General features: G+C 34.4%; 2 protein-coding genes across 4 annotated transcripts; one reads left to right on the top strand and one right to left on the bottom strand.

Moving 5' to 3' along the window:
• Positions 1-14,728: 14,728 nt before the first annotated feature.
• On the top strand, positions 14,729-19,685 carry LOC102597101 (nuclear transcription factor Y subunit C-1-like). Of its 3 annotated transcripts, none has more exons than XM_006351447.2 (2): positions 14,729-15,548; positions 19,402-19,685. In XM_006351447.2, exons 1-2 carry the CDS (start codon positions 14,860-14,862, stop codon positions 19,403-19,405), a joined length of 693 nt encoding a protein of 230 aa, XP_006351509.1. In that variant the 5' UTR covers positions 14,729-14,859; the 3' UTR covers positions 19,406-19,685. The 3 variants fall into 3 exon arrangements, with proteins under 3 accessions (XP_006351509.1, XP_015166000.1, XP_006351508.1); XM_015310514.1 differs by having other exon boundaries at positions 14,729-15,576; XM_006351446.2 differs by lacking the exon at positions 19,402-19,685 and adding an exon at positions 18,167-18,436.
• A 1,371-nt stretch (positions 19,686-21,056) lies between these two features.
• On the bottom strand, positions 21,057-23,683 carry LOC102596779 (protein transport protein Sec61 subunit gamma-1). The gene is made up of 3 exons (XM_006351445.2): positions 23,529-23,683; positions 23,324-23,442; positions 21,057-21,295 (listed from the first exon to the last, which is right to left on the bottom strand). Exons 1-2 carry the CDS (start codon positions 23,620-23,622, stop codon positions 23,327-23,329), a joined length of 210 nt encoding a protein of 69 aa, XP_006351507.1. The 5' UTR covers positions 23,623-23,683; the 3' UTR covers positions 21,057-21,295; positions 23,324-23,326.
• Positions 23,684-24,123: the final 440 nt, after the last annotated feature.

Genomic DNA, 24,123 nt, shown 5'->3' with positions numbered 1-24,123 from the left:
GTTTCATATTACACTCCAACGGAGTATTCGCTGCCTTTCCTGCAGTAATGCCTGCTTCAACTAAGAGCTCCAATGCATATTTCCTTTGGTTCATAAGGATACCCCGTTTGGATCTGCATGAGTGATCCATACCTGCTTGATTGACTGCTGGGATCACAGAATTCTCCTTGTTCAATAGCCTGAGAATTTGACCATATTGCTCCTGTGTGAATGTAGGAGGTGTTTGGCCAAGTGAATCATTCTCAACAGCATTGAAATTTGCCATTCTATTGGCATTGTTTCCAGACTTCTTCCTGAACTTGTAATCTGGTGGATATCCAACAACACGATAACAAGTTTCTTTGGTATGGCCCTTGATTTTGCAAACATCACACTGCAAATTGTAGTCCCTTTTTGGCTTGTAGAGTGCTGATTGTTGGTGACCTCTACCAGCATATAAAGCAGTAGAATTAGAGGCACCTGCATCTCCTCCTGAATAAGAACCACCACTAGTGTATGAAGCAACACCTGCATCCCCTCCTGAATAGGAACCTCCACCAGTGTACTGTCTTTGATCCTTGCCTACATATAAAGCAGTAGAAATCCCCAAATCTCCTCCTGAATATGAACCTGCTGTTACTCGTTGACTCTCATCTGAAATGATCATCGAATATGCTTTGTTCACAGAGGGCAACGCATCTTCATAAGATTTAGGTTCACACACAGCTGAAAATCTGCTTAAATAGGCTCTGTATGTGGAAGAGATGTGCTGATACGAAACACAGTTGGACAATGAGTGAGGTTTCTGCTTCCCAGAAGTGATATAGTCTTGATGCCAGGCTGGTGTAATCACAGTTCTACTGGACCTCCTAGTAATATTGGTGGTTGGTTGACTCTCAGGAATACCAACAATATCATTGAGTGGATCTGCAGTGTCATTCAATACTGTGGACACATCAGAAACTTCAGGTACATGATCAATAATAGTCTCTGCAGAAACTTGATCTTGTTCTGATTCTAATGGCTGAGTGATGTCTGGGAACAGGGGAATTGTATCATCATGCAGTTCCTTAAAAGGAAACATATGCTCCTTAAACACCACATCCCTACTAACCATGAACTTCTTGTCTGCAATATTATAAAGAAGATACCCCTTCTGAGTCAAAGAATAGCCCATCATAACACAAGCAACAGATCTGGGAGAAAATTTGTCTTTCCTAATTAATGTGGTAGCATAACACATACATCCAACAGTTCTTAAATGATCCAGCTTAGGCTTCCTTTGATAGAAGACTTCATAAGGAGATTTACCTTCCAATGTAGGAGTAGGTAACCTGTTGATTAAGTATACAGCTGCTACAACACATTCTCCCCAAAACCTGATAGGTATGCCACCCTGAAACATGATACTTCTGGCTACTTCCAACACATGCCTATGTTTTCTTTCCACCACTCCATTTTGCTGTGGAGTGTGTGGACAACTGCTTTGGTGAACTATGCCTAAAGAGGCAAATAAGTCTTTGCATTCAATGTTAAAAAACTCACCCCCATTATCTGATCTAACATTCTTCACATTGTGATCAAACTGAGTTTTAACCATTTTGAAAAAAGACTTCAAGACAACAATAACATCAGATTTCAGTCTAAGCAAATACAACCATGTAGTTCTAGAATAGTCATCAACAATAGTGAGGAAATACTTGAAACCAGCATGAGTGCTGATTCTTTGTGGACCCCAAACATCAATATGTATCAATTCAAATACAGAACTACTTCTAGTTGTAGACACAGGAAAAGGCAACCGTGTTTGCTTAGCTAATGGACATACAACACAATCATTAATATGTCTATCATTAATGGAAACTAATTTCTTCAAAGTAGTGGAGGATGGGTGGCCAAGTCTATTGTGCCATAGCATGCCTTCATCATCATTGGTCTTTATGTGCATCAACTTTGCACTAGCTGCATTCATGTTGCTTCCATCTCCAACATCTTTATTCAACAGAAAATATAAACCTCCTGTCTCCTTACCAATCCCCTTGACCTTCCCAGTTAACAGGTCCTGAAATACACAAAACTCAGGAAAAAATCTTACTGAGCAGTGTAAATGCCTGGTTAACTGAGAAACTGAAATCAGATTATACTTGAAATCAGGAACCACTAAAACATTAGCCAACACATCACCATTGTCCCATCTATAACTACCAGTGTGTGTTATTGATGCAGTTCCTCCATCAGGCAATTGTACATGGTTCTGATCACTTTGTTCTAATGCAACGATGTCAAACAAATCATCTAGTGATGTTGTTATATGCTTTGTTGCGCCAGAGTCTACTACCCAGTGTTTAAACTTATTACTAATAGAGAATGAGTGATCCATACCTGCTTGATTGACTGCTGGGATCACAGAATTCTCCTTGTTCAATAGCCTGAGAATTTGACCATATTGCTCCTGTGTGAATGTAGGAGGTGTTTGGCCAAGTGAATCATTCTCAACAGCATTGAAATTTGCCATTCTATTGGCATTGTTTCCAGACTTCTTCCTGAACTTGTAATCTGGTGGATATCCAACAACACGATAACAAGTTTCTTTGGTATGGCCCTTGATTTTGCAAACATCACACTGCAAATTGTAGTCCCTTTTTGGCTTGTAGAGTGCTGATTGTTGGTGACCTCTACCAGCATATAAAGCAGTAGAATTAGAGGCACCTGCATCTCCTCCTGAATAAGAACCACCACTAGTGTATGAAGCAACACCTGCATCCCCTCCTGAATAGGAACCTCCACCAGTGTACTGTCTTTGATCCTTGCCTACATATAAAGCAGTAGAAATCCCCAAATCTCCTCCTGAATATGAACCTGCTGTTACTCGTTGACTCTCATTTGAAATGATCATCGAATATGCTTTGTTCACAGAGGGCAACAGAATCATCATGAGGATTTGACTACGTGCCTGAGTATATGACTCATTGAGCCCCATCAGAAATGCAAATAACTTCATATATTGCAAGTGACTTGCATACACTATGGATTTATCACAGCCACAAGAAGGAGGTGCTACAAGGGCATCGAACTCATCCCAAAGAAGCCTTAGTCGTGTGAAATATGCAGAAACAGAGGAAGTACCTTGTGTGATAGTGCAAATTTCTCGACCTTATCGAACCTCTCCTTTAAGTCAGCCCACACAGTTGCAGCATCAGTGGCATAGATGATTCCACTCATCAATTCCTTCGAAACAGAATTCAGAATCCATGATAATACGAATGCATTGCACTTCTCCCACTGTTCTTCTAATGCATCACTGTAATCACTCTTTCTATAGGTACCAAAAACGAATCCAGCTTTGCTCTTAGCTCGGAGAGTAAGGAGCATCGATCGGCTCCATAATGAGTAATTCTCCACGCCTGTAAGCTGAATTGAGGTCAATATTGAACCTGGAGTGTCAGATTGCAGAAGATACAGAGGATGATTTCGATTCTTCTCAACCACTTCGATTGTATCAGTACTCACCATTTCCCCAAAATTTAGATCACAAAAAAAAACTCAGAGAATTGCAGGAAGTAGATCGTCAACAATTACGAGTGAATCAACTGTGGATTCGAAGCTCTGATACCATGACAAAATGTGAAATCTACAACTACAGTTGAAGATCTAATTGGAGAGAAAAAGATGTGAGCTGTAAACTGATTTCATTGATTAGAAGAAGTGATTTGTACAATGCACTATGTACATACATATATACTGCTACTACTAAACTCACATCCTATCACAATCTTACACCTGTCAATAATAACAGAATTCAGTTACATCTAATAATAACTAACTGCTAAACTAAGACTGCTAAACTAAGCTGTAACAAATCAGTAACAAACCAGTGAGGTCAAGTTACACCACTATCCTCAATACTAAACTTCACCAACTATTCTATAAGTTTGATCTTGCTTTATCAAGGTATAGTTCATAGTCTACGATACACCAGATTTAACACATTATATGCATACGTGAAAATCCACCAACGTTTCTTAATATTTTTTTATTCATTTTATTTAAATCAAAGCATACATTAAGCAGATATCAAACACTCAGGCACAGTTTCCTCCCAGATGGTCAGATATACTATTTTTCCTTTATCAATCAATTTGATACACTTCTATCTTTCAGCAAGATTTGATGGTGCAAAGTTTCACGTTCCACTGACTCGTCCCTTTAGGCCTAACTCACACCCCAAAAGCTAGCTCAAAGGGAGGAGGATCTTTCTCTATTTGGCAAAGCAAAGGGAGATATGGATCCAGCTACCACTGAAAGACTTTTAGCCTTACAAGGAGTCCACTCATCTCATTAAACACCGATGTGGGACATTTGTCATTCTTTAACTCCCCACCTCACGTCCAGTGCTTAGCATCTAGTGCGTGGGCAATTTTGATTTCGGGCCCCGCAACATCGGGTAAGATGGACCCTACTCTGATACCATGTTAAATTAGGTCTTAGGCCTAACTCACACCCCAAAAGTTACCTCAAAGGGAGGAGGATTGTCCAAGCCTTATAAGGAGTCCACCCATCTCATTAACCACCGATGTAGGACATTTGTCATTCTTTAACATTTATCTCTTTATCAAAAAAGGAAAAAAATCTTGTTTTCATCGCCGCTCCTACATTAGGTTTCCCCATTCATCAAGACAATTATTTATTGGAACAAATGAGTTTTTCTTTTCTTAAACAATCTAGTTTATGAAGAAACTGTTCCAATGCAACTGATATTTAGTACTATTATCCACCAATGGATCAGAAAAGGTCAGTGTAAATGCAAACTAAGGACTTCATGTTTTTAACATGAGGAATAAAGAAAAATGTCATAAAAAAAAACATTAAAATTTTTTCCTAATTCACTTATGCTCTTTTAGTAAGAAAGTCAAAATTAACTAAATCAAAAATAGATTTAATATTACGTTTGAAGTTAATATGATCAAATGTCTATCTATACAAGGAACTATAATTATAGTTTGAAATTCAAAACTTTTCTCAAGATAAGATTTAAAGGATCGAAGAAAATATAAGGAAGAAAATTTAGCAAGAAAAATCATAGTTCATGTATATAGCCCAACTCTCTTTCCAACAGTAACAAAACATGGTTATAATCATATATTAATTATTAAAACATTACACCAATAACTTCAATGCCATTGTCTTAGTTGTAAATTTTGGGGGAAAAAAAAACTAAGAACTTCATTCTGGAAAAAAAAGGAGAAATACGAAAAACCTCATAAATAGTAGTTGCCTAAATAATAGTATTTTCAATTTGATATTGTAAAAAGAGAAAAGAAAGTTAGTAGATGATGATATGAATATTTGTATTCACACCTAATTCACCCAAAAATCAAGAATGAAATCTTCAACACTAAGGACCGTTTGGCCATAGATTTCCCAAGTAATATCTGGGGAAAAAATTGGCATATAATGTTTGTTCATATAATTTACCATTATTTGAAAAAAAATTGTAACACCCCGCTAGTTAAAAGAGCTAAAATTAGAAAGAACCATTTATGGAAAGAATGAAAATCTGAAATTTGGCAAAGTTATGTTAAGTATGAGTTTTGGGTCAACTTCAAACGACCATAACTCTCAGTACAGGATGAGTTAGGTGGAAAATAAGATATCAAATGAAAGTTCTTGGAACTATCTTTCCAACGCCACAAAATTTGCAAATTTTCGAGCTCGTATGAGGGAGATATGCCCGTTCAAAGTTGGGATGTCTAGATAAGGAAAGTTAACCAGATTTTAAAGGGGTATTTTGGTCTTTTCCATACCCAATTAATTTATTTCGTTTTTAGGAGTTTATTTGGGGTCTAAACTGATTTGGTTCAGTTTACGCTTTGCAAAAGTACGCTAGGGCTTAGAGAGAAGAGAAAGGAGGAGAAAAGAGGAGAAACGTCAAAGTTCTTCATCGTTCTTGAGATTTCGATTGCGGATTTCGCCAAGGGTTAATCCCTACGAGGTAAGTGAGATCACATAGAGTTGGGTTCGTTCACCCACGTGCAATCATAATTTCATTCAGCATATTTATGTTCTTAAAAGTAGAGAAATTGAGTTCTTGATGGATTTTGTTGAAGTTTCTATTGGGTTCTTGATTGTTGAGGAGTTCTTGAATTAATTTCATGAGATTTGAGGGTTTTTTAGTAGATCCTTGTATACTTTGGTTAGGTATTCGAATTCAAGTGTTTGGGAAAGGAACTAATCGAATCTAGACGAATTAGGGTCGAAAAACGAACAAGTAAATTAGTCAAAAATTTGGGGGAAAAGGGTGGGGCGCCGCGCCACTCAGAGCGCCCCAACCCAGGTTTTGTAGTTTTGGCTCTGGTGCCCGGCGCCACTCAGTATGCCAGGGTTGTCAAGTCATTTACCCTTTCCCACTTCTTTCCGTTTGAGTTTTGCTTGAATCGTACCTATGTTTTCTAGTTGATTTCTACACTCTAAGGTACGTTTAAACATTATGAGATCATCCATAAACATGAATCATAACCTTGAATCCATAAATTCAAATTCAAGGAAAGTTAAGAGCAAAGTCTAGAGAGTTCCTAGAAGTCTTTTTAAGAAGTCTTTTACAAATGCTTTAAACTTGTTTTAAGACTTGAGTTTTGAGTTGAGTAAAGAGTAATAAATAAAGGTCATTTTTCAAATAAAAAAGTATATGGGAACTAAGTATTCCCAAAAAGTAAATGTTTTGACATTTAAACAAAAGAGAAAACACTGATTTCCAAGAGTGCCTTTGAGCTAGTTTTTGAGTAATTATCTCAAACCACAGAAAGAGTTCTGTTTTAAAACATATAAGCTGAGTATATTTTGGCAGTAGTATTGAACAACGATATGGGGACAGGTTCATAATAACTCAAGTCTCCATAAACCATGTAGCCAACGTGGATAGAAAAGGTCATAATTTTTAGGTGATTCCTTAATGCTTTTTAGCATAGACTAGTGGATCCACTTAGTTGAGGCATTATATATCCCGGCAAGTTATAGGACAGTTCTGGCAGGGCGAGCCGTTGTATCATCACATAGCTCATAGTGATGGTTGTCGGTTAGAGAAACTCCCATAGAATTATATTACTTTATTATATAAATTGAGTTGTTATTGTATTTCTTCAATACATTAAGTTGTTACCTACTGTTTAAATGTTTTATATAAACTGCATCTTTACTGTTGTTTATTTCTGCATTGATTTGAGTATCCATGAGTTGAGTAAAGTTGAGGTAAGTGTTTCTTTCAGAATTCAATTCAAGCTTATGTCATGTTTAGTTTTCCCCTCGCATGCTCGTACATTCAATGTACTGATGCCACTTGGCTTGCATCTTTTATGATGCAGATACATGTAATCAGGATCAGCATCCAGCGCTTCGTTGATCCAGTTGAGCATTTCAGAGTCATTTGGTGAGCCTCTTTGCTTTTCGGAAGATCCCTTTTTACATTGTTTTAGCATTTTCAGTTGTTAGGATGATCGGGTCTTGTCCCGACATTCCTCATAGTTTTAGAGGCTTCATAGACAGTTAGCTATAGTTCTTTAGTCTTTGCATTTCAGTTGTGTTGGTTAAAGACTTGAGTTGCTGTTTTGGCTAGATGGATGTTTATTTCTAAAATATTCTAAATTATTTATTGAGCTTTCAGTTTAATTTTTAAAGTACTTTTATCATGAGTAAGTCTTCCGCTAAGAGTTAAGTCAGGCCAAGGGTTCGTTTGGAGCCAGCAATAGTTCTCGAGTGCCAGTCCCGCCCAGGGTGTAGGCTCGGAGCGTGACAATATTTTTGGCATATAACTCAAGTTCCCAAATACTAGAAAAAACTCGTATTTGGGTCAAGTCTCATTATTTGGGAACTTTTAATAATTCAAATTCTACACCAACCTTTTATCTTTTACAAAAACACCCTCTATAGTAGTTGTTTGTGTTGTTTTACATAATTATTTACGTGAATATCAAAGTAGTGATGGAATATTCAGTGAATGTGAAAGTGATGATATAGTTGTTGATGAAAATGATGAGCAATCGGCGCAGGGTAACAAAGTCATGTGTTATGCAATACAAACCTATGATTAGTTTTGATAGTTTTTAAAACTTATGGATATAAATCATATTTCTTAAAAAAGTGAAATATATTTCCCAAATACTATAGCCAAACATATGGTGAAATTTCACCCAAATTTTCACTCAAATAATATTTGCCAAAAATATTTAGAAATCTATGGTCAAACACTAGCTAAGAATGGGTTGGTTAGACAGGTGGTGATATATGCATTTTATTGTATTAAGTGCAAGATAAAAATTGTGATTATTTGTTTTCCAGTTGCATCTGTCTAGGGAAGAAAGAAGGACATAGACTAGTATTGACGGAAAACATATATTATACATGACAAGAGAGGAGCATCCAGAAATCCACTAACGAAGAACAAATATGATGAAGAATTGATCAATCAAATATTTGAATGAAAATGCTAATACTGATGTAACATCATGATAATTGTACGAGCAAATTTGTAATAATTATATTTTATTTTACGGAGAGAGAATAATGATTTTTCCATTGAAATTGAAAGAGAAAGAGAGAGAGAGATGCAAAAATGTGTATGAACACACAAGTGGTTTTCCTTTAGAATGAAAACGTGTGTTAACACAAAATAAAAACCAAAAATCTTGCCTATAAATAATGTCTAAAATCTAAAAAAAAAGTCCTCTTTTCTAATTTATTTCAAACTGCTATATTTTGTAATATAAAATTATATTTGCTAAAGATTTAAAAAGTATCTTAGTTTTGTAATATTGCGTCTAATTTATTTATGGAGGTATGATTTTTTCATATTTTATCTATGACACTCTTCACTATTAATAAGATTTTCATTTAATTAAAATAAGTATATGACCCCCAATTCCCTCATTTGCTTACCGCAGTTTGCATTGTACCTCAAGCATCAACACTTATACCTTCATTAGGTTTAGCAAATTTGTAATTAGTTTCCTTTCTCCTTTAATTTGTATATATAAGCACCACCATTTATCTTATTTCCATTTCTGTCTGTGTTAATATAGAAATAATCACCCCTTGTCCAAAAATTCATGAAAAATAACTCTGAGCAATCGATGGTAAATGCAGTGGCAACGGATATAACGAAGTTATGAGCGAATTTAACAATTACTTTGTTGTATTAGAAAAAAAGTGTCTAAGTTACCATTTACCAGTAGCACAATAAAACAAGTTTGATGCTTATATATGTTTAACCAAATAGGCTTTGTTTGGTTGCAAAATAACTTGGTTGACAGGATGAGGTACATGAGAGATTGAGAAGGATTAGAAAAAAAAAAAAATTGAGAAGGCAAATCAATTAAACTAATTGTGTTCTCTTTTGTAAAATAAAACAAAGTAAAAGTAATGCAAAATCTGACTTGTAAACATAATTATACTCGCAAAGAAAACAAGAAACATGAAGTTACTTTATTTACTTGTCGTCATTGTTGGTAAAATAACAAATATCTTCTATATACATTAGCGTGCTTAAAGTGTTGAACCTAATTCAAAAAATTTCAAAGAGGTGCACTATAGATCAATTGAAAGATAAAAAGAAACGTCGAGGAGTGTGAGATTTTTATCAATTTAGAAAGATTAACAATGATAGTACATAGCCCAACTATGTAATTCGAGATCCAATGAACTAGATTCATATATGTAATAACAAATCATTAGCTAATATGCATTATTAAACGGTCATCCCTTCCTATGATGTCTGAATATAGTGTTATACCGCAAATTAGTGAGGCTAAGTTAAACGTTTAATCAAATTCATATCTTGTATAGGTCGTGTATTGCTCTGCAGAATACATCTGGCAATTGTACCAATAGATTTTAAAACACTCATGAATCTTAGGATACACACATGACATGTTAGTACAAAATTTGCGATAACAACAATGATTTTGTTAGTATAATTATGTGATATATATAATAAAACTCTGAGTTTATAAAAATTAAAAATTCGTAGTACATAGAAGTTCTAAACTTCATCATTTTTTCTATAAAATTAATCTTGTTTTACCAAAGTATGATTCACAGTCTAAAAGACATCAAATTTGACGCATTGTACACATATCTGAAAGCCCATTTATAACAAACTTTTTATTTCTCTCTATTCATTATTTTATTTTATTTTTGTGATATATGGAGGATTTTAGAAAAAAATTATTAGAATAACTCAAAAAGAATTATTTTTATCAATATCTTCCTTCATTCTTTAATACCTTATTGACTAGAACTAACTAGTATTTAATACCTTATTGACTAGATTTAACTAGTAAGTATTTAATAAGATGATTTTCTTACAATTTTATTATTACATATTAAACAAATTTCCATATATAGTCTTAGCTTGAATGTAGATTTAGAATTGTCTAGGTTCATTCATTTAATTAGATTTATTTATTTTCTCTATATATATAGAGCACACAGTTGCATATATGTATCAGTCTTCATTTCTGTGTGTTTGAGTTTGTAAACATAGAAAAAATCACCATGGAAAACAACTCTGAGAAATCGGCAGGTCAATCCGCTGCGTACCCAACGCCGTCGCATCTTAACATTGAGAAGAAGCTGGAGATGTTTTGGAAATCCCAGCGGAGAGAAATGGAGAACGTTATTGATTTCAAGAGCAACCTGTTACTTCCACCTAACCGCATCAAGAAGATCATGAAGACAGACAAGGATGTCCGAATGATCGCTGCTGAATCACCTGTTTTGTTGGCTAAGGCATGTGAGTTGTTCATTCAAGAACTCACTCTTCGTTCCTGGCTTAAAGCTGAGGAAAATCATCGACGTACTCTGAAGAAGGATGACGTCACTGATGTGATTATGCAGACTGACACTTTGGATTTCCTTCTTGATGATGATGCTACTGGCGGCTCCACACCAAGTGTTGTGCCGTTCTATGTTGCTGGAGGCAGCAATGATGATAATCAAAGGTAACGTTCTTATTTCCTTAAATTCACACCTATAAGGTTACAAAAAGTACATGTTTGATAATGCAGGTTCTGATGTTCAGTATCCAACTCGCGGTTAGTGGTACTTCTGATTAGCGAGCAGCAGGATTGGTGAGTCCTCGTCACTTCGAGGACAAGTACCCTTATCTTTCTTTTCAGTTATTACTTTCAGTTTCAGACAATTGGAGTTATTAGCTAGGGGTTTGTCTTAGCAACTCATACTAGTAAAGGCTTTCAAACAGTCATATCAATATAGATTCTGCTTATGTTATTTCTTTCAGATATATTAGTCTATCTCAGTGTTATGGGCTTTATATAGATATTTTAGATTTAGCTTATGCGTTTATGTTTCAATTTTCTATTGATTTATGTTAATTTTAGTGTCATGCCAGCTTGGGTTGCTTGTGGCTCTAAGCACCTTATCGGGTTTAGGGGTAATCTTGGAGCGTGACATAAGATCCTAAGCTTATAAAAGAATTCTTGATTCATAAAAGTTCTAAACTTCACCAATTATTCTATAAGTTTAATCTTGCTTTTATCAAGATATAATTCATGAATGTCTATGACACACCAAATTATACTTGAAAGCCCACCAAAGTTTCTTCATATTTTTTTCTATTCATTTAGTTTTTGCAATATGTGGATGATTATTGGAAAAAAAGATTTGGATATCTCAAAAGAAATAAAAAAAAATATTAGTGTGTCTAGGTTCATTAGTTAATATCTTGTTATAATTAGTATTTAATATGATAATTATCTAACAATTTAATTGTTACATCATATGAAATTGTGTTTTTTTTTATCACCCGATGTCTAATACTTACATATTTGGAGCCTAACTAAATCCGAGTTCACGCAAGGAAATCTCATCGAGTAAAACACTCCCTAAAAGGCTTTTATCATGCCTTTATTCTTTGGCCACTTTACTGGCATTAATCTTCATTATTTTCTATGATCTTATGGGCATTGCAAGCTTTTTCATCCATTCGCATGAGATTATTGATTGTTATGTTATCGATTTGATTATGGATTTATCAGTTATTGATTGTTATCGTTCGATTATCGGTTTATCGATTATTGATTGTTAATTATCGATTCAGTTATTGGTTTAACCATTAAAATTTGACACGAAAAAATTATTTAAAAACAAGGTGACAAACCAAATGAACAATGCATATGAGTTGGTAAATTGTATCTTGCTCAAAAGCAAACAATAGTACATTGTAGAAAAATTGAGAACTTGAGACAACCAGAAATAAAGTATGAAACTAAACCCTAAGCCAAAAATTTTTATACCAAATGGTATATATATAATCTATTAAATTTACTACATGTCAAGAAGTTACTTCAAACCAATCAAAAATTGATAATCCAATAATAAAAAAGATCAAAATCATTGACGAAACAATTAAACTAATAACCCATTATCAATAAATAAATAACTTTTTTTCTATTCAAATTAGCGATTTTGATTCAAATTTGAACAACCCTACTTAAAGGGTCGGACTTCCCCATCAAGTAATAATTAAAAATATATTTCTTTATTGTATTAAGATTTGATTTTTTTCGTCAAAAGAATAAATATAAAATCAAATTTTCTTTTCAAGAAACCACTCAGTGATGTCCATTCCATTGATGAGCTACGTGTTAACCCACTAGTGACTTTAGTCTGTAACAGACAAAGAGATCCAACTAGTTAGAGTTATGCAAAATTTAATTATTTATATATTAATCAATTTTATTTATTATCTTAAAAAATAAATTTTAATGTGCTAAATTTTATGCATAATAATTAAAATATTATAAATAAGGTGTATATAGTTTGAAAAAAAGAAAGAAAACGAATGTTTGACCATCCTTTATAAAAGTATACACTGTCTTTTCCATTAATATTATTTTATTAAGTCGCTGCTCATTTAATAGTATTAAAGATTTAATACTATGACAATACATAATTAAGAATGTCTATTATAAACTTCTTTAAAAATATATTCTTACACGATCAATAAGACAAATATCTTTATTTTTTATCTTGTTTGTCAATTGTCACACCATGTTATTCATACTGGCAAGTCTAAACATGCTAAAAGTGTTAAGTTCCACTTGATTAGTCATTCATGAAAATTTATATAGAAAATATATTTTCTTTTTTCTAATCAATGTAAGCTAAATATTAACTTAATATATAGTAACTTTTAAAATTTATTTAAAAAGTTGATCTAGATATTCGAACTCCGGCTTATTCTAATTTACATGGAGAAAGAAGGTAACAAGCTAAAGGAGGGTTCAAAGTCCTACTTCACTTAGCTTTCGAGGGCTTCATCCTCACAAACGATCTGAGGTAAAAGTATACATGATTGACGTTGAGTCTAAATTAAAGGATCTGTTATTGAATAAATACTTTTTCGAAGCAAATTTTCTTTATAATATATGATCAGGGGCGGAGCCACCTTGTACTAAGCGGTTCATCCGAACCACCTTCGGCAGAAAATTATATTAATTATACATGGTTAAAATAATTTTTTATGTATATATAGTAGATGTCGAATCCCCTTCAGCTATTTCGTGTGTTTATTTCTACAGATTTTGAACCCACTTATTGAAAATCATGGCTCTGCCACTGTATATGATAATAGCATCTAAATGTGTAAATGTCTCATTTAAACTTATAAACGCATGATATAATATTTGTATAGCATTTTTAGTTTAAGTTTTGAAATGAAAAAATATTGTGTGTTTACAAGTGTCTATTAGTAGTCAATCACATAAAATATGTCATTATATTTAATTGTACACATCATCCTCAATTGAAACAGACTTGAGATTTTACGGCATTCTTCTGTGGCAAAAACATATAAATAAATGAGAAGATATATTTTAAGTGGTAACTTTTTTTTTTACCTATTAGTCACTTGAATACACATGAAAAAAAAATTCTTAAATTTAAATCCAACTCGTAATGATTTTTTTTTTTATCATATACTCTTTATTAGAGATATATCTACCTTGTGATGAAATTTTTCTCGTTTTTCTTTTGGGTATTTGAATAAGGATGATGGGAATTCTTACTTAGTTGATTACACAAATTTTATTTAGAAACACTTTTATTTAACCTTATTAATAATAATTTAATTCTCCCATATTCTAATTTTCTCCCCTAATTTTTTTTCCCTCTACCTCTTTTTTTTTAAAAATAATATGAGGGTGGCCCCACTTTAGCTAGATGAGTCCACATGTCATGTGTGAATCTCTCCATGTGGCATGGTGTTACTTATGGATAAGCCAATTGACTGGGTCCCTTTTTAATGTGGACCCCACCCCCTCTTTCTCCAAGAATAAATAAATAAAACAAAATATATAGAAATAGTGATTATATATTTATTTATTATCCATAAACATTCTCCACTCTTTATAAGATTTTCATTTTATTAAATTAATAGAGTATATAGACCCTCATTCCTCATTTGCCTACCATAATTATACCTGACCTCAATCATCAACACCTTTTATTTTTTGGGTTTTTCGATGTTCAAAGCTCATATTGGAGCTTCGATTAAATTGGGGATATTTTATTAATTTTAAAAAGATTGATTTAATTTTATTCGACACACAATTTTAAAAATATATCAAATATATTAAAATATAATTTAATTTTATAATTTTAGATATGTCAACGAAAAAATAAATTAATAAAAAAATTAGTTCATTCTTTTTAAAACAAAGATAGTAGTATTTAGAAAATGTATGTAATTAGTTTTTTTTTCTTCTCCCTGTATATATAGAGAGCAATTACATTACTTTATTGAGAGGCTTCTTACATTTCTCTGTCTCTGTTATATACAGGAAAAATTTCCCCTTGTCCATAAAAGCCATGGAAAACAGCCCTCAGCAATCGGCGGCGAATGCAGCGGCGGCAGCTGCAGCAGCTCAGTCCGCTGGGTATCCGACTCAGCCACCTTACCACCATCTCCTTCAGCAACAGCAGCAGCAGTTACAGATGTTTTGGACCTACCAACGCCAGGAAATCGAACAGGTTAACGATTTTAAGAACCATCAACTTCCCCTTGCCCGAATCAAGAAGATCATGAAAGCTGACGAAGATGTCCGTATGATCTCCGCTGAAGCACCCATTTTGTTTGCCAAGGCATGTGAGCTTTTCATTCTGGAACTCACTATTCGTTCCTGGCTTCACGCTGAGGAAAACAAGCGACGGACTCTGCAGAAGAATGACATCGCTGCGGCGATTACGCGGACTGACATTTTCGATTTCCTTGTTGACATTGTTCCGAGGGATGAGATCAAGGAAGAGGATGCTGGTCTTGGGCCTGGCATGGTGGGTTCCACAGCAAGTGGTGTTCCGTACTATTATCCACCAATGGGACAGCCTGCTCCACCTGGGGTGATGATGGGAAGGCCTGCTATGCCTGGGGTTGATCCTTCAATGTACGTCCAGCCTCCGCCACCACCATCGCAGGCGTGGCAGTCCGTTTGGCAGGCTGCTGAGGATAATTCTTATGCTGGTGGAGGCAGCAATGGACAGGGTAACCTTGATGGTCAAAGGTAACTTTCCCGTTTCCTTCAGATCTGGGTAAGCTAGGGTTAGAAAAATAAATTTGTCAAGTGGAATTGCTTTCTTCCATTTTTGAGGTTGGGGCGTTAGTAATTCCTGTTAAAGCTGCAATATCAGATAGTATCTGCATACATTTTGGTTTTTATATGTTTGCCTTCTTGCATGTTGAGCTTTACCAAATTCGAGTAAAGTACTTGAATGATTTCGTGCATTCTTTCTTTACTTTGTAAAGCACAATTCTGTTCTGCAATCCCATTGATGCTGCAACATTGGGATAGAAGTTACACTCTAGACTTTCATCAATCAATTTTGCTTCATATTTCGCATCCTTGGAGAAAATGATTTGGGGAATCTGGATTTTGCCTAATTTAGAGCAACAAGCTGATATGCTTTCACACATTTGGTTGACACTCTCTACGAGGAAGGAGTTCGTGATTGATTCTCTTCATCGGAAAGTACGAGATTTTCTTGCAATGGTAACTGTCTGCTTAGATGGCGCCAAAGCATAAGCTTTCAATTTTCTTACCAATTGAATGATTAGATATGCATGCTTGGGATATGCCATCCATAACCGTTTCCTATTTTCCTGAGAAACTACTGATATCTGATTTATTGATCGGTGATGCATTCCAACAGAAAATGTTTTCTATTTCCAAAGCCTTTTTGTAGTTTACATGCATGTCAAGGTACACTCTTGCTTTTTCCTTACCAAGTAATTATTGGTTATGCTAATGCATACTGAACATGTGACCGGTAGGTAAAGTGGGATTAAATTGGTTGCTAACCCCGTTGGCTTAGAATATGTCTTATAGGAAAGTAAATCCAGAGCAATCTGTTTAGTTGGAATTTTTTGTCTCCTGTTAATAGTGTTGACAGTTTTTTGGATTTTGTTAACTGTTTGACCTAGCTTAGTACTCCTGTAAGGGAACTAACTCTCTTTCCTTGTATACTTTTGCATTTAGCATCACCCTGATGCTCTTTAATGAAATCATTTACTTAATCAAAAAAAATCCAGAGCAAGTCTGAAGATCGAAGATAGTTTGATATGGTTAGTTATAACCATTTCTTTTCTCCTTTTTGTCCTTTGCGTGAATCCCAAAAAAAGAGAAACCAGGACAGATATGGTGCGCTTTGCATGAGCAGTTAGCACGCTATTGACTTTCTCTTCATGGTAGAAGCTCATCTATACATTTCCCAAGAACTGTGTCAGTAGGGGTTCCCACTTTGGCTTCTCAATGAAGCTAGAGTAGAAAAAACATTCACTGTCGTATGATTCATTTTTAGGGGGTGAGTGGAAGTATATTGTTGACCTTCAAAGAACAAATCATCTTACCGGCCTATTAATATTCCTTGGACAAAAGAGAAATCTTTATCTTGAAATGAGAATTTTTTTCTTCAAACATGACGGTATTTCTAGGATTGATGAACTTTGTGATAATGGCTTCTTCAATGGGTCTTTCATCAAAGAGGAGACAATGGGTTCTGATTGAAACAAACAAAAATTGGGGAAATCAAATAATTATAGTGCAGTTAAAACTGTGAAAGAGAACTTTTTTTTGTTGAAAATGGTGGTGTGAAGCTTTCATAGGAGAGGGTTTTGTGAAGCAGAAAAAGACAAAAAAAATACAGAGAGCTTTACTGCATGTTTCTGTTGTTTTCTGGAGAAAACTATAGCAAGTGTAGAAGAAGAAAAGTATGTGGTTGAATGTTCCAAGTTTATTTTTTCTGTACTAAACATGTTTTCAGTTCTAATCTAAAACTGGACTTACTTTTTTTATTAGAACTGTGTGTGGTTGAATGTTCCAAACTTATTTTTTCACAACGACAACACACCCATTGTGATCCCACAAGTGGGTTCTTTTGGGGGGGGGAGTGATGTACGCAAACCTTGCCCCTACCTTGTGTGAGGTAGAGAGGTTGTTTCCGATAAACTCTCAGCTCAAGAAAAGTGGTTCCAAAAACATGTTTGACAAATGTAAAAGTAAATGATATGGCTAAAATACCGGAGAAAAGAAAAGTACTGACAAGAAAACAGTAAAGAACACTCAAGTAAAAGAATCAACAACAGTATACAATTTGAAGAATAAAATAGTAATTAAATAATAATAATACTGATATCGTTAAGTAGAAGAGGGAGCAGACAAGGTGCTCTAAGCTAAACCATGCTCTTCCTCAAGAAAGAGAGAAGTCATTCGACTACCTACTAATCCTCTACCCCAATTCTCAGCCACCATGCTTTCCTCGCAAGGATAATGTCCTCAGTGAGTTGAAGATGTGTCATGTCATGTCTTATCACCTCCCCACCCTTCCCTGGTCTACCTCTACCTCTCCGTAGACCTAACACATCCAAACTTCTTCTTTTTTTTTTTTTAATTGAAACTTTAATAATAGTTACTTCAATCACTTGCTCAACTGAAATTATATATGGTTAATTGATGATCATAGTTTATATTAATCTTGTTTTCATTTGGAAAATGAATTAGGGTTACTTCATTGTCCTCCGGAAGATAATTAAATATTAGTCAGTCTAATTCTCATGGTTTGGCAGATCAAATTCTTGAAATCCTCCTTTATTTTTTTTCCTCTTTGACCCCTATTCTCTTTATAGGTTAATCTATTTGAATGAAGAGGAAGGAGGGAAAAACTATAAGGAACTGGAAAAGGAGGGAAAATGTCTTGTACTTATCATGGTTGTAAAGGATGAAGAACAAAGCACAGGATGAAATATTATCGAAATAAAAAGAAAGACTTAATTTGCTCCATGTTTAAACAAAGTTGAATTTCAACTGCCTATAACCTGTGAAGTGTGGACCTAACAGCAGTATACCATTCCCACTTAATTAAATAATTAATAGCAGTTCATTGTTTCCATGCCTCACATGAACTACCTTCTATTTGAATTCCTTGCATGTTAATAGAAAGTTCACATTGGTTCAACTAGCGGATCATCTAGCGGTGGTACTGTATTTATTGAATTTGTATAGAACATGGTTTTCTGATAAGTGTTATTCAAAGAGAACAACACCCCCTGATGCAAACAGTTTGGGACTGAATTTAAGGTAAACTACCAGTAAGTGAAACTAAAAAAGTCAGATTTAAAGTTAATGTGCAAAAATATCTTAAAGAATTATGGTGGGAACTCTCTGTTGTGTTTACCAGGAACTATCCTTCAATAGAGATGTACTTACCTCGCTTGCGATGTGGTACTTTTCAGAGATAGATAGGAATGTAGGATTGGACTATTCAGAAGCTGACACTAGTTACTTTTTTTCCTTTCTAACTCAGCTTAGGCAGTTTATGATGTAATTCTGCTGGCTTTATTCTCATTAGAAGTCCATGATTTATGGGCTACGGAATTTAGAAATGTTGCCAAAGGATTGTGCTTTCTTTCTTTGATGCTGAACTTCTCATTGTTACCACCTTTATCCATTGCCCTATTGATTCCATCCTTCTTTATTTTATTTTATTTTGGTTTAGATGGTCTCATAATTAATGAGATATTTGTATTCAGCAATCCATGTGTATTCATGTTATTTCACTCATTTTTGGCATGTATTGATTTGTTTGGTATGATGTTGGTATCTTTGTTCTTAGATGACCTATGATTGCTAATGTCAAATATTTAGTCTCTAAATTGTTTTTCTTACTCCAAAGTTATCTGTTTATAGGCTGTAGTTTGTTGATGTTGTACTTGTGAGGCTAAGCAGCCAAGTCATCTTTTTAGTATTTGTTTGATGTAGTTTCGTAAAATGGTTCTGTTTGAGGATACAAACACTGATTTCTCATTCATATGGTTCAATTATTAATGGTTTTTAATATTTTTTCTATTTGATCTTGCTGCAGTTAAAATCCATGTATGATGTTGATCCACATGCGTAGTAGCAGAACGGAAGCTATTAGTTACCAATGCTACAGGTCCTCTCAAATGTGAATGCACCTTATTACTATTGTCCACGGATACTGGATTAACTGTAATGACTTGAATCCTTTAGTCGTTTTGTAAGTAAAAAACTCTTGTGTAGTTTATCAGAATGCTTATGAAGTTCTGGTTTTCAGTGTTATGATAAACTTGACCTTGCATAACAATTGTGTTGTGCTACTTTAATCAGTTATCTTTCTGCCCTTCAGTATTTTGACTGTTGCTCCGTGCTATAGTGGTATGATGGAGCCACCAAGGCTTATTGGCTATGGGATGATAATAAGTAAGTCTAGTGGGCACTCAAGAGTAGCCTGTTTGGTTGGGCTTATTTTTGAACTTGTTGGAGTGTTTGGTAAAATTTAAAGTTTTTTATCACTGTTTTCGGCTCAACAGTTGTTTTGGTTTGATTAATTTGTTAACTTTTTTTTAATCATAAATTATTATTTTTATTCAATATAAATTAAACTCCAGCATTTAAAGAATACTTTTAAGCACTTGGAGCTTACAAACTTGTTAAATTCAGTTGATTCAAATAAGCTCAATATTTTTTACTTATTTATCAAACACTAAAAAATAAATAAAAAATTCACTTGTTTTCAAGACTACTTTTTAGAAAAACATTTTTCAGGCATTTTGATATTCTTGTCAAAGGTAAGCAAGTTTTTTTTTTGTTTTTTAAGTTGTTAAAAGAGCTAATTCTGTATCATTAGAAACAGAGATGGTTGCATTGTTGCTTGCACAAGATGCCACATAATAATTTATAAATCGAATTACATAAAGGTTTATTATGCTTTGTGAAAATGGTTTCTACTTCCAAACAAATAGAGGGGGACTTATCCATTCTATAAAAAAGTTAGTCCAATTTCAGCTTTGACCTTCTTTGGCTAGCTAGTTGTTTGTCACCTTTTTTTTCTCTGGTAGCTCATGCTTGGTTAGTGGGGATACCCATCCTGTCGAGCAACTCCGTGCATTCATATAAGATATTTGTATGAGTCTCTCCCGTAATGAAGTATGTTAATTATTACTAAGCAAGTTAAGCGTGGGTTTTATAAGCGGTGCTTGCAGTTTTAATAATACTAATGGAGGAAGTTCATGCATTTAGATTCTAGTGTTTAAGTATTCAAGATTCACAACGTCTATACGCATTTGCCCCAAAGTGTACATATTTTTCCTAATGCAGATATACTCACGAAAAATGGAATTGAATTCTACCTCTCCTTATGCTTTCATGAAGAAAGAAAATCATACAAGGTGAGCAAGGAAGAAGAACAAAATAAAAAGAGGGGTTAGAAGAAGGAGAATCTACTCACAAAGGAAGTATGAGCAAGTTGAAACATAATCACAAACAACGAAACAAATTCATCAGATGTAACGGAGCAAGACTTCACATCAGACTCAAAATCAGATGTATTGAAATAAAACTAAGGATGACAAAGGCCTCGCATAATACAAGCCACATTATCTGCCAAATCAATACTCTCGTTCTTCTTTCTTAATTGTACTTTTCATGATAAAGCATCTTTCATGAAGAAAAATAATCATAGAAACATTTACCTCTGTATCAAGGGCACCAGAAAAGTAAAACTAAGAGATAAATACTTTGATCTGGAAACAAGTGTACAAAATTCCAATATGAGGGTGCAGGGAGAAGGTGATAAAGGCAATTTGAATGCTACAGTATTAACTCAGACCAATAAGAGGTACTGAATAACATGTCAGAAATATCCAACAGCCAGAGGTTACAAATTTAAACTAAATTGTGAGGACTGTCGTCATTACTTCCTTCTATATCTCCATTTAGTTTCTCCTTCACACGACCTGCAGTTTCACAAAAGAGTTTCAGTTGTCTTGTTGCAAAGCACCACAATATACATTCTGAAGAAGAACGGGGATTAAAGCAGTATCTCCAGATAATTCACTGCCATGGAGTCATAAAGGCATTTAACAATCCATGGAGTAAAACATCCAAAGCCACAACAGGATTGGAATGCTGAAAGGAAAAAACAAAAGATAGGTATCAAATAAGAAGAAACCTACTTTCTCAAAAAAATAAGAAGAAACCTAGACGAAGTTGAGTATTGCCATTTCTTTCCATGTTGGGACAAACATGCCAATACTCGGAGAGCAAGTTCGATGATATGTTGCCAAGACACTGCTATAAATTTGCACAATTCAGTTTGTTGCACACAATGGGGATTGGGGGTGGCATAGCGATCAGAAAGCTAGGATGGACCATGTGTTACTAAGGTTCAAATCCAAGCACGGACAATAATGGTATGTTATTTCTTCCTATGTGAGCCTTGGTGGATTCAAGGTGCCTGCAACTTGGCCCTGACACACCGTCATCAAAATTTGCTTATTGTGTTTCTTTCATATTACTCTTAGAAAAATTTCAGTTTTTACTTTTGAAAATTCAATCAAATGATTAATAGAGGTTGGACGGGTGCACGACTTTTTTTACATGTCATGGACTGATTCATAACTTAAGGATATCTTCCCATCCTGATGGCATCTTTCTACATACAATTTAATAAATGAATACAGATTGGTGGCTTTTGTGAAAGTAGGGAAGGGAGAAAAGGAAAAGGAGTTCTCTATCCATTGAAATTCTTTTGACGGTCCGAGGTCAGTATGGAATTGGGATCCATAAAGAGAAAGGATGAAGTATGTTTACCAACGAAGGTTATCATACTTTCTACAATCCCAAGAAAAGCATGGGATCAATTTTAGGTAATAGAATGAGACCTTTTCACAAAAGGAACTAGTAAACTAAAATGCCTATTAAGGGGCTGTTTGGATATTTAAAAATTCCTTACTTTTTTTTTGAACTTGGTAACTTAAAAATTCCTCACTTTTTGGAAAATAATTTTGAAACATTGTTTAACTTTGTTACACCATAATAATATTTTGGTTAGTTTTTGATGATAAGTTTTTCAAGTCTGAAAATTTGGGACCAGTTTTTCCGTGAGCTTCTCTTTCCCACTCACAAAACTTAATTTTTTTCAAGTGAAATACATATTCAAACATAACTTCAACTTCAAAAACTCTTCTTTGCAAGTTTCAACCAAATTATGCTCAACACTTACTAACACTTCCAGAAAATCATGTCTTTTGTTTCTTCATTCTCTTCTGTCCTAATTATAATTAAACAATATTTCCAGTAGCATCTAAATAATTAAGAGACTGTCTAACAGAGCTCATGATAATATTGAAACGAAGGTTAAGCTGCCAATACGAGGAGCAATCCACACAAAAAAATGCATCACTTCATTAAAAGAGAATGTCTAACAGAGCTCATGATACTATTGAAAATTTGAAATGAAGGTTAAGCTGCCAATACGAGGAACAATCCACACAAAAAAATGCATCACTTGGTTAAATAGGAACAATGATCATCATGTACCACACTTCACATGGTCAAATTTAACATACTTACACATAGCACTAGATTTACAGACGCCTTGAAAACCAAAAGACAGCTGGACATATTTTGTGTATTCATGATGAAATTCCCACGATAGAAAAATATGTACTGGAATTATGCATAAAGAAAACTGCCTCTTGTTCTTCCCAACCAACAAAAATCCTTCTTTTATGCGAATAAACACCTGTATTCACTTGTAAAGCTAACTCCAAATCATAAATAATACAGATCAACTAGGCTCTTATCAGCAACTTGATCATTTTCGTTTCAAAATATAAAAAAACTATTTGACACCAATTGATTTGTGCATATACATGCATAAACGAAATACCGTCAAAGAAGCCTATGGCATGACATTAACACCAAAACCTGAAACTGGTCAACCAGATCTAGCGATATCCACATAAGAGAGCAGGAATTACCGATTAAGAAGCACCAACGATGATGTTGTTGATAGGAATGAAGATCAATTTGACGAAAAATCCTACAAATCCCATCACAACGAAGCCGATTGCAGTACGAGTAGCAACTTTGGTGAATTCTGCAGAAAAACGTTCGATTAAATTGAAGAACATATACAAATCTATGGATTGAATACACAAATCAGAAGAGAAATGTAATTAGTACCTTTGCGATCTGGCTTGTGGCACCTCTTTACAAGCCTAACGCTGTCTTTGGCGAAATCTCTAAGGGGATCGAAAACAGAGTCGAGAGCATCCATTTTTGTTCAGACAAAAAGTTCCAAATTTGGTTCCAGAGAAGAATTTTATGGCACAAAAGAGTTTCATTTTCACCCAACCCGCTATAAAGAATTTGGGCTATGCTGGGCCTTGCAATTCAAATGGGCTTTTTTTCTATTACTGAGGGCCCATGAGAAAGTCCTATTGCCCTATGCCAAGCCCCTAACAACTACCTTAATTACCTAAAAATATTCCTATAATATTTACAAATTCTTCCTATGGTTTAAAATAATTACACATTATCTCATTTATTAATGGTGTCATATCAAATTTCAAGTTAGATACACATATATAGATGTATTTTGCTACCAGATACACTATGAAATATAAATAAACAAGGAGAGAGGTGAGCAAAAGAAGAGAGAAGCGAACTAGATAGGAGGGAGAGAGTCTGTGTATTTCAGAAGAAATGTGAATCACACTTGGTGCATGTATTTGGGACGCAAATACATGTGAATTCACTTAGATATAGTGTATCTGGA

Source organism: Solanum tuberosum, unplaced genomic scaffold, assembly GCF_000226075.1.
Source record: "Solanum tuberosum cultivar DM 1-3 516 R44 unplaced genomic scaffold, SolTub_3.0 scf00127, whole genome shotgun sequence".
Lineage (NCBI taxonomy): Eukaryota > Viridiplantae > Streptophyta > Magnoliopsida > Solanales > Solanaceae > Solanum > Solanum tuberosum.
This window is presented reverse-complemented; position numbering and strand designations above follow the sequence as displayed.

Excerpts from the sequence above, each read along its gene's own strand:
- LOC102597101 (XM_006351446.2), top strand. The coding sequence starts at position 14,860 with ATGGAAAACAGCCCTCAGCAATCGGCGGCGAATGCAGCGGCGGCAGCT. Across the intron at positions 15,549-18,166 it reads GGTAACCTTGATGGTCAAAG|GTTAATCTATTTGAATGAAG; the intron begins GTAACTTTCCCG and ends TTCTCTTTATAG.
- LOC102596779 (XM_006351445.2), bottom strand. The coding sequence starts at position 23,622 with ATGGATGCTCTCGACTCTGTTTTCGATCCCCTTAGAGATTTCGCCAAA. Across the intron at positions 23,443-23,528 it reads CCACAAGCCAGATCGCAAAG|AATTCACCAAAGTTGCTACT; the intron begins GTACTAATTACA and ends GTTTTTCTGCAG.